The sequence below is a fragment of the Amblyraja radiata genome, unplaced genomic scaffold (assembly GCF_010909765.2).
Source record: "Amblyraja radiata isolate CabotCenter1 unplaced genomic scaffold, sAmbRad1.1.pri scaffold_1032_ctg1, whole genome shotgun sequence".
Taxonomy (NCBI): domain Eukaryota; kingdom Metazoa; phylum Chordata; class Chondrichthyes; order Rajiformes; family Rajidae; genus Amblyraja; species Amblyraja radiata.
In genome coordinates this window covers 21,183-31,834 of record NW_022630214.1, presented here as the reverse complement: position 1 = coordinate 31,834, position 10,652 = coordinate 21,183, and the positions used below count along the sequence as shown (strand labels likewise).

General features: G+C 52.5%; 1 protein-coding gene across 1 annotated transcript in view; it reads left to right on the top strand.

The window, feature by feature from the left end:
* The first annotated feature begins 835 nt into the window (after positions 1 to 835).
* Positions 836 to 10,652, top strand: part of LOC116969691 (advillin-like) — a 29,536-nt gene continuing 19,719 nt past the window's right edge. Inside the window, exons 1-5 of the mRNA XM_033016484.1 lie at positions 836 to 1,026; positions 4,117 to 4,225; positions 6,475 to 6,585; positions 7,720 to 7,925; positions 10,562 to 10,640. Of these exons, the coding sequence (XP_032872375.1) occupies positions 917 to 1,026; positions 4,117 to 4,225; positions 6,475 to 6,585; positions 7,720 to 7,925; positions 10,562 to 10,640 (615 nt within the window). The 5' untranslated portion in view covers positions 836 to 916. The remainder of the gene's footprint in view (positions 1,027 to 4,116; positions 4,226 to 6,474; positions 6,586 to 7,719; positions 7,926 to 10,561; positions 10,641 to 10,652) is intronic.

Sequence of the window (10,652 nt, the reverse complement as noted above, 5' to 3'; positions counted from 1 at the left end):
GACAGCAGCCGTGGTTAGGATCGAACCTGGGTCTCTGGCGCTGTACGATCATAAGTGATGGGAGTAGAATTAGGCCATTCAGCCCTTCAAGTTTACTCCGCCATTCAATCATAGAAACATATAAAATAGGTGCAGGAGGAAACCATTCTGCCCTTCGAGCCAGCACCGCCATTCATTGTGATCATGGCTGATCGTCCCCAATCAATAACCCGTGCCTGCCTTCTCCCCATATCCCTTGACTCCACTAGCCCCTAGAGCTCTATCTAACTCTCTCTTAAATCCATCCAGTGACTTGGCCTCCACTGCCCTCTGTGGCAGGGAATTCCACAAATTCACAACTCTCTGGGTGAAAAAGTTTTTTCTCACCTCAGTCTTAAATGACCTCCCCTTTATTCTAAGAGTGTGGCCCCTGGTTCTGGACTCGCCCAACATCGGGAATATTTTTCCTGCATCTAGTTTGTCCAGTCCTTTTATAATTTTATATGTTTCTATAAGATCCCGCCTCATCCTTCTAAACTCCAGTGAATACTAGCCTAGTCTTTTCAATCTTTCCTCATATGACAGTCCCGCCATCCCAGGGATCAATCTCGTGAACCTACGCTGCACTGTCTCAATCACAAGGATGTCCTTCCTCAAATTAGGGGACCAAAACTGTACACAATACTCCAGATGTGGTCTCACCAGAGCCCTATACAACTGCAGAATGGCTGATCTATCTCTCCCTCCTATTCCCGTTCTCCTGCCCACTCCCCACTACACCCTCTAAGGCAGCAACTCCACTGCTGCCCCCGTCCCACTTAACCTTGTTCATTGTTCCCCCCCTGCGTAGATTCGGAGGACAACGAGCGGAAACTCCCAGGCCATCCATTTCTGGATCGGGAGCGAGTCGACGCAAGATGAGCAGGGCGCAGTGGCGATGTACGTCACCCAGCTGGATGACCACCTGGGCGGAGGTCCCACCCAGTATCGCGAGACCCAGGGAAACGAGTCTCCAGAGTTCAAAAGCTACTTCAAGTCCGGCATCCTGTGAGTAGCCCCTTGACAGCGGCTTGAGTTCTTTATAGTTGAGTTTAGTTTATGGTCTCGTGTACCGAGGTACGGTGAAAAGCTTTTATGATGCGTGCTATCCAGCCAGCGCAAAGACTACACGTGATTACAATCGATCCGTCCACAGGGTATAGATGCATGAACAGGGAATAATAATAATAATAATGGATGGGATTTATATAGCGCCTTTCTAATACTCAAGGCGCTTTACATCGCATTATTCATTCACTCCTCAGTCACACTCGGTGGTGGTAAGCTACTTCTGTAGCCACAGCTGCCCTGGGGCAGACTGACGGAAGCGTGGCTGCCAATCTGCGTCTACGGCCCCTCCGACCACCACCAATCACTCACACACATTCACAACACATTCACACACAGGCAAAGGTGGGTGAAGTGTCTTGCCCAAGGACACAACGACAGTATGCACTCCAAGCGGGATTCGAACCGGCTACCTTCCGGTTGCCAGCCGAACACTTAGCCCATTGGAATGACGTTTAGTGCAAGGTAAAGCCAGCAAAGTCCGATTAAAGATAGCCCTAGGTAGATAGTAGCTCAGGATAGTAGCGCCTTAGTTGGTGAGAGGACGGTTCAGTTGCCTGATAACAGCCAGGAAGAAATTGTCCCTGAATCGAGAGGTGTGCGTTTTCGCCGCCTCACCGACCCTCACCGCCGAACCCAGGCCCGGAACACCCAAACTGTCGCCCGTGGCAGCCGACTCTCACCGCCTCTCTGGGGAACCACACCTGCTGCTTCCGCTGACCCGTATCTCCACTCCAGCCCCCCACGGGCCTTCATCAGCGATTCCGCCGAACCCTCGCATCTCCACCGCCCACCAGCGGGCCAGAGCTGTCGTCTCACCTGAGTTCCAGGCTCAGCACCAGGCCCACAGCCTCCACCATGCAGACTTCAGCAGCACGTGGCCTTACAGGGAACAGGGAACAGACTCCCATCATAGATGAGGCCCTCACTCGTGTCTCCTCGGTACCCCGCAGCTCCACCCTTGCTCCCCCTCCCTCTAGTCGCAACAGAGACAGAGTCCCCCTAGTCCTTACCTTTCACCCCATCAGCCGTCGTATACAACACATAATCCTCTGAAACTTCCGCCACCTCCAACGAGATCCCACCACCAGCCGCATTTTCCCATCTCCACCCCTTTCCGCCTTCCTCAGAGAACATTCCCTCCACAACTCCCTAGTTAACTCATCCCTTCCCACCCAAACCATCCCCTCTCCAAGTACCTTCCCCTGCAACCGCAGAAGATGCAACACTTGTCCCTATACCTCCTCCCTCGACTCTGTCCAGGGACCCCGACAATCCTTTCAGGTGAGGCAGAGGTTCACTTGCACACTAAATAAGAAACATTGTAAACCTCCCCGCAACTTCACACACACTAGGCCCAATCCCACCTCCCCCGCGCCCCCCCCCCCCCCCCCCCCCCCCCCCCCCCCCCCCGCCCGGCACTCCCTCGCCTCCCCACCACACTACAATGTCTCCCCCCCCATGCCCCTCTCCCTGCTGCCCCGGGCCGCCCCGCCCAAGTCAAAGACCAAAGCGAAGATACGGGAGCGGAGGCGGAAGCAAAGATCCGATCTTTGGCCGGAAGCAAGATGGCGGAACAAGATGGAGGAGCAAGATGGCGGAACAAGATGGCGGAGGCTGGTTGCTAAAATGGGTCCTATAATCACCCATGAATCTGCCAATGACCGTACTACGCGTTTGCGTGAGAGTAAGCCATCTTGCTCTGCTATAGGACCTTTGCTACAAACAGCTTACTATGGCCTGTTTTTTGCTTTTTTGCATATATTTCATTCATTGTTCTTTATCTCTCCACATCACCGTCCATATCTCTCGTTTCCCTTATCCCTAAACAGTCTGAAGAAGGGTCTCGACCCGAAACGTCACTCATTCCTTCTCTCCAGAGATGCTTCCTGTCCCGCTGAGTTACTTCAGCTTCTTGTGTCTCCAGAGCAAAGGGGAAGATACAGAATGCAGAATATAGTTCTGCCTGACCCGCTGAGTCACTCCACCATTTTGTGTCTATTGTCTGTGTAAACCAGCATCTGCAGTTCCTTCGTACACATAAATACAACCAAGCCAAACTCAAATACAACAGGTAGAGCAAAGGGGAAGACACAGAGTGCAGAATCTAGTTCTCAGCATTGTAGCGCATTGGTTCCACAGACAAAGTCCAATGTCCACAATGGGGTAGAGGTGAATCGGACAGTGCCCTAGCTTATGGAAGGGCCGTTCAGAAGCCCAATAACAGAGGGGAAGAAGCTGTTCCTGAGTCTGATTGTGCGCTCTTTCAAGCTTCTGTACCTTCAGCCGGACAGGAGAAGGGGAGGGACAGGGACAAGATTTTCATTATAGCCCACACAATGCTGGAGCATTGATTGATCCCTGGGACTGTCATATGAGGAAAGATTGAAAAGACTAGGCGGAGTTTAGAAGGATGAGGGGGTATCTTATAGAAACATGTAAAATTATAAAAGGACTGGTCAAGCTAGATGCAAGAAAAATGTTCCCAATGTTGGGCGAGTCCAGAACCAGGGGCCACAGTCTTAGAATAAAGGGGAAGTCATTTAAGACTGAGGTGAGAAAAAACTTTTTCACCCAGAGAGTTGTGAATTTGTGGAATTCCCTGCCACAGAGGGCAGTGGGGGCCAAGTCACTGGATGGATTTAAGAGAGAGTTCGATAGAGCTCTAGGGGCTAGTGGAGTCAAGGGATATGGGGAGAAGGCAGGCACGGGTTATTGATTGGGGACGATCAGCCATGATTACATTGAATGGCGGTGCTGGCTCGAAGGGCCGAATGGCCTCCTCCTGCACCTATTTTCTATGTTTCTATGTAACTCAGCGGGACAGGCAACATCTCTGGAGAGAAGGAACGGGTGACGTTTTGGGGCGAGACCCTTGATGTTGGCTGCTTTTCCTGAGGCAGGGTGAAGTGTGGATGGAGTCGATGGTGGGGTGGTGGGGGAAAGGTTAGCACGTTGCGCGTTGACCAATTGCCGCCAGTAACCGTGACGACCCTGCGTTTCCCCCCCCCCCCCCCCTCTCTCGGACAGGTACAAGAAGGGAGGAGTGGCCTCGGGGTTCAAGCACGTGGAGACCAACGTGTACAATATCCGCCGTTTGCTGCACGTGAAGGGGAAGAAGAACGTGTCGGCGAAGGAGGTGGGTACGGGTGTCATGCGGGGGGGAGGTGGTGGAGGTGGTGGTGGTGGTGGGGCCCACCAGCTAAAAGGAGGTGAGGTGACTGAAAATTCCTGGGATGGAGATCGCCTGGGCCTAGTCTGACTGAGTGAAGCCTAACCCCTGGAGCTCCCCCACTGAAGCATTCACCAGATTTACGAGGATGTTGCCAGGAGTCGGGGGCCTGAGCTGTAGTTTTGTTTAGTTCAGAGATCCAGCGTGGAAACAGGCCCATTGGCCAACCAAGTCCACACCAACCAGCGAACCCCACACATTAACACTACCCTACACACACTAGGGACAGTTTGTTTAACATTTATACCAGGCCAATTTACATTTATACTAAAGCCAAACCTACAAACATGCATGTCTTTGGAATGTGGGAGGAAACCGAAGATCTCGGAGTAAACCCACGCAGGTCACGGGGAGAACGTACAAACTCCGTACATGTTGACCTTCATAACGCTAGAGGCAGGAAACATGTTCCCGATGTTGGGGGAGTCCAGAACCAGGGGCCACAGTTTAAGAATAAGGAGTAAGCCATTTAGAACAGAGACAAGGAAACACTTTTCTCACAGAGAGTTGTGAGTCTGTGGAATTCCCTGCCTCAGAAGGTGGTGGAGGCAGGTTCTCTGGATGCTTTCAAGAGAGAGCTAGATAGGGCTCTTAAAGATAGCGGAGCCAGGGGATATGGGGAGAAGGCAGGAACGGGGTACTGATTGGGGATGATCAGCAATGATCACACTGAATGGCGGTGCTGGCTCGAAGGGCGGAATGGCCTACCTCCTGCACCTATTGTCTATTGTCTACAGACAGCACCCGTAGTCAGGATCGAACCCGGCTCTCTGGCGCTGGTTCTCCTATGCCACCGTGCCACCCTTGAGAAGATGGGAAGGCTAGCCCTTTCAACCTTGGAGCGCAGGAGGATGAGGGGTGATCTTGTAAATGTGTATACTGTAAATTCATGAGGGGAATAGATAGGGTGAATGCACAGAGTCTTTTACCCAGAGTAGGGGAATCTAGAACCAGAGGGCAGAGGTAAAACCTCCACTGCTCCCTCTCCAAACCTCCACATCCTCCCTGTGTTGGGGCCAGCAGAAGTGCACGCAATACCTCACCATGGCCCCTGAAGCTGCTGCATGTGTCCGACTCGTCTGTGTGGGAGGGACCTGCAGATGCTGGCTTAAACTGAAGATAGACACAAAAAGCTGGAGTAACTCAGCGGTTCTGGGGGACTCTCAGTCTGAAGAAGGGGCATGACTCGAAACGTCACCTATTCCTTCTCTCCAGAGATGCTGACTGACCCACTGAGTTACTCCAGCACTTTGTGTCTATCTTCCTATAGCTCAGGCCCTCTAGTCCTGGCAACGTACACCTTCTCTGCTCTCGTTCTAGTTCAACGACATCCTTCCTGCAGCAGGGTAGGATTAACACAGTTCTCCAGGTGCAACCTCACCAACATTTTGTACAACGGGATGCACGGTGGCTCAGCGGTACAGAGCTAGAGATCCGGGTTCGATCCTGACTACGGGCGCTGTCTGTACGGAGTTTGCACGTTCTCCCCTGTGACCACGTGGGTTTTCTCCGGGTGCTCTGGTTTCTTCCCACACTCCAAAGATGTGCAGGTTTGTAGGTTAATTGTAAATTGTCCCTAGTGTGTGTAGGATAGTGCTAGTGTACGGGGTGACCGCTGGTCGGCGTGGACTCGGTGGGCCGAATGGCCTGTTTCCCCGCTGTATCTCTAAAACTGAGGTGTGGAGATGGCGTGGGTTAACTGGGTCATGTACTGGTTGCCAAGCAGTATTTGTCAGTCTACCTACCTGCTTCCACTACCTGCTTCCACTACCTGCAACCTCCGGCAACCTCCGGCAACTGCACGGAAACCTTGGGTGGGGCGCAAAGTCTCCAGAGGTTTCCGTTCAGGTTTCCTAAGTGGGACAGGGGCATTAACTAGTGCAGAGCCAGAGACTGGGTCCCAGTGCCTCAGCTGTTTATCATTCGCACTAATCACCTCCGTGAAGAGACACACTGTCCCGTGGAGCAGTGATCCTTTGCTGGTGTTATGGAGATTGGAGGGAAAGCAGGTTGCATCTGCGTGGGCAGAAGGGCCTTTTTTCCCCGCGCGGTATCTCTAAACTAGACTGCAAGATAAATTCCAGACTGGATACTCTGAGTGGTGAAGAGCAAGGTACCAATGGCCTCCTTGACCAACCCTGTTGTCCCGTGTCCAGGTGGATGTGTCGTGGAGCAGCTTCAACAGGGGCGATGTCTTCCTTCTGGACCTGGGCAAGGTCATCGTCCAATGGAACGCGCCACGGAGCAACAGGACCGAGAGGTTAAAGGTCAGAGGGGAGGGGTGGTGGGGGGGGAGGGGGAGGCAGTTTGGCAAAGGGCCCACTTAACCCCCTCCCATCCCCACCCTCACCCTCACCCCCCCCCCCCCGTTTAACCTCGCCCCCTTCACTGTTCATTCTCTCCACCCTAACCTGAACCCCAATGTTGCAATATGTCGGCCACGGACAAGGCAGGAGGCTAGATGAATGCAGGATGGGATGGGGGATGCATGGAAGAGGGGGCGGGGCACCTCTTTGGGTGGGGGGACGAGGTGGTCGGGGGAGGGGGGATGGGGTGGCCAGTGGAGGGGAGATAGGGGGTGGAGTGGATGAAGGGGTTGGTCATTGGGTGATGGAGCCTTGTTGGTGAGATGGAGAGTTAGATGGAGATGGGGGTTTGATGAAGGTAAAGGTACGTGGCCATGACACACTGGTGGCCAGGTCAGAGACAGCTGCGGGGTTGGGCAAGCTGTGATGGAGTCCTGTTGGCGAGGTGTGTCGGAAGGAACTGCAGATGCTTGTTTACACCCAAGATAGACACAAACGGCTGGAGTAACTCAGCGGGACAGGCACCATCTCTGGAGAGAAGGAATGGGGGACGTTTCGGGTCGAGGGGCCCTGCTTCAGACTGAGAGTCGCGGGGAGAGGGAGACACAGAGATACGGGAAGGGCAAGGTGTGAAAAGGAGACATCAAAGGAGAGGTGGATCAAGGAGAATGTGGAAGAGACCATTGAGATTTAAGTCAGGGGGGGACAGTCAGACTGGCTGGAGAATTGGGGAGGGGGAGGGAATGGAGAGAGAGGAAAGGCAAATGTTACTTGAAGTTAGAGAAGTCAATATTCATACCGCTGGGGCGTAAGCTGCCCAAGTGAAAAGTTGGTTGAAGATGGGAGTTTAAGAAGGAACTGCAGATGCTGGAAGATCGAAGGTAGATAAAAATGCTGGAGAAACTCAGCGGGTGCGGCAGCATCTATGGAGCGAAGGAAATAGGCGACGTTTCGGGCCGAAACCCTTGTTGGTGGAGGGGAGGGTAATCGGTGGAGAGCATGGGGTGAGGTGGGCGAGGGTCGGAGGTCACCGGACAGGTGACGGTCGACTGTGTTGACATACTCCCCTCCCCCCCTGTACCCCCCCCCCCACAGGCCCTGCTTCTGGCCAAGGACATCAGTAGCCGTGAGCGTGGAGGGCGGGTACAGGTCGGCATTGTGGACGGAGATGAGGAGGACCAGCACCCCGAGCTGATGAAGATCATGACGGCTGTGTTGGGGGAGCGCAAGGGCGAGCTGAAGGAGGCCGAGCCTGACCAGAGGGCCGACCAGCTGCAGAAAGCCAACATCCGGCTCTACCAGTAGGTACCCGCCAGGAGCCGGGACCCACCACTGCCCCCTCCCCTTGACCACACCACGCAGCCAACACGATCAAAGACTTGTCCCGCCTCCGGTCATTCCCCCTTCTCCCCTCTCCCATCCCGAACAAGGTACAGAAGCTTGAAAGAGCGCACCACCAGACTCACGAACAGCTTCTTCCCCTCTGTTATCAATGTTCTGAATAGACAATAACCATAACCATATAACCATATAACAATTACAGCACGGAAACAGGCCAAATCGGCCCTTCTAGACAATAGACAATAGACAATAGGTGCAGGAGTAGGCCATTTGGCCCTTCGAGCCAGCACCGCCATTCAATGTGATCATGGCTGATCATCCCCAATCAGTACCCCGTTCCTGCCTTCTCCCCATATCCCCTGACTCCGCTATCTTTAAGAGCCCTATCTAGCTCTCTCTCGAAAGCATCCAGAGAACCTGCCTCCACCGCCCTCTGAGGCAGAGAATTCCACAGACTCACCACTCTGTGAGGAAAAAGTGTTTCCTTATCCCTTCCATAAGCTAGGGCACTGTCCGATTCACCTCTACCCCATTGCGGACATTGGACTTTGTCTCTGGAACTGGACACAAAATGCTGGAGTAACTCAGCAGGGACAGTCAGCATCTCTGGAGTTGAAGGAATGGGCGATGTTTCGGGTCGAGACCTTTCTTCAGACTGAGGGAACTGATGCTCTACAATGCTGAGAACTATATTCTGCGCTCTGCATCCTCCCCTGGGCTCCATGTATTCCTAAGCCATAGGAACAGAGTAGACAATGCGGCCCATTGAGTCTACTCCGCCATTCAATCGTGGCTGATCTACCTCTCTCTCCTAAACCAATTCTCCTGCCTCCTCCCCGTAACCCCTCACACCCATACTAATCAATAACCCATCTGCATCTGCAGTTTCTTCCTACACAACCCGTCATTCTCTGCTTTTAAAATACTTGGCCTCCACCGCCGTCTGTGGCAATGAATTCCACAGATTCACCACCCTCTGACTAAAGCAATCCCTCCTCATCTCCTTCCTAAATGTACGTCCTTTAATTCTGATGCTGTGCCCTCTGGTCTTAGACTCTCCCACTAGTGGAAACATCCTCTCCACATCCACTCTATGCAAGCCTTTCTATAGGTGTACAGATACACGATGAGGGAATAATGTTTAGTAAGTGTTCAATGAGGTACCCCCTCATCCTTCTAAACTCCAGCGAGTACAGGCCCAGTGCCGTCAAACGCTCATCATAGGTTAACCCACTCATTCCTGGAGATCATTGTTGTAAACCTCCTCTGGACCCTCTCCAGAGCCAGCACATCCTTCCTTAGATATGGTGCCCAAAACTGCTCACAATATTCCAAATGCGGCCTGACCAGCACCTTATAGAGCCTCAGCATTACATCCCTGTTTTTACATTCTCTCGAATTAAATGCCATCATTGCATTTGCCTTTCTTACTACTGATTCGACTTGCAGATTAACCTTTTGGGAATCCTGCACCAGCACTCCCAAGTCTCTTTGCACCTTTGATTTCTAAATCCTATTCTGAATGCTTTTGATTTGATTGTATTGATGTGTGGTATTATCTGATCTGTTTGGATAGCAGGCAAGACAAAGCTTTTCACTGTACCTCGATACACGTGACAGTAATAGACCTGAACCTTACTGTCGCCTGCACTAATATACTGAAAAACTTGTGTGTTTTTGTTGTCCATTCAATCCAAACCATACATGGGCACAAAACACAAAGTACTGGAGTAACCCAGTGGGTCAGGCAGCATCTCTGGAGGGAAATGGATGGGTGACATTTCAGGTTGGGACCCTTCTTCAGACTAAGAAGAAATCTAAAGAATGGTCCTGACCCGCAACGTCACCTATCCATGTTCTCCACAGATGCTGCCTGACCCGCTGAGTAACTCCAGCACTCTGTGAAACGTCACCTATCCATGTTCTCCACAGATGCTGCCTGACCCGCTGAGTTATTCCAGCACTCTGTGAAACGTCACCTATCCATGTTCTCCACAGATGCTGCCTGACCCGCTGAGTTACTCCAGCACTCTGTGTTCTTTTGCCACAGATTCCAGCATGTGCAGTTCCTTATGTCTAATATCGTAATGTCCAATGGATCAAAGTTGAATTAAACTCATAGAAATGCAGCATGGAATAGGCCCTTCGGCCCATCAAATCTACTCTGACCACATGCCACCCACTGATCCCAATCCTACATTAACACCTTTCCCATCCACTACCTACCCCTTCCATCCCCAAATTATCCCACCCCCTGAACACGGGGCAACTTACCAAAGTCAATTAACCTACAAACCCGCACGTCTTTGGGATGTGAGAGGAACCCGGAGCCCCCGGAGAAAACCCACGTGGTCACAGGGAGAACGTGCAAACTCCACACACACACAGACCGTTCTACCCGCTGCGCCATCGTGCCTTCCCCACAATCGCAGTGGGGTTCCCCGAACATTCGGTTCAGGAGAGAGAGAGTTCTTCAAAAACCACGTGTAATTTTGGGATCATCTTTGAGACCACAGTCGCGGCTGCTCGGACCGACGCCTCGCACGCAAGCGTTCTACGCCACCGGTTATTAATCCCGCTGTGTTTCCCTTCCCAGCGTCTCTGACAACACGGGAAGTCTAATGGTGCAGGAAGTAGCCACGCGACCTCTGACCCAGGATTTACTGAAGCACGAGGTGAGTGGGCCC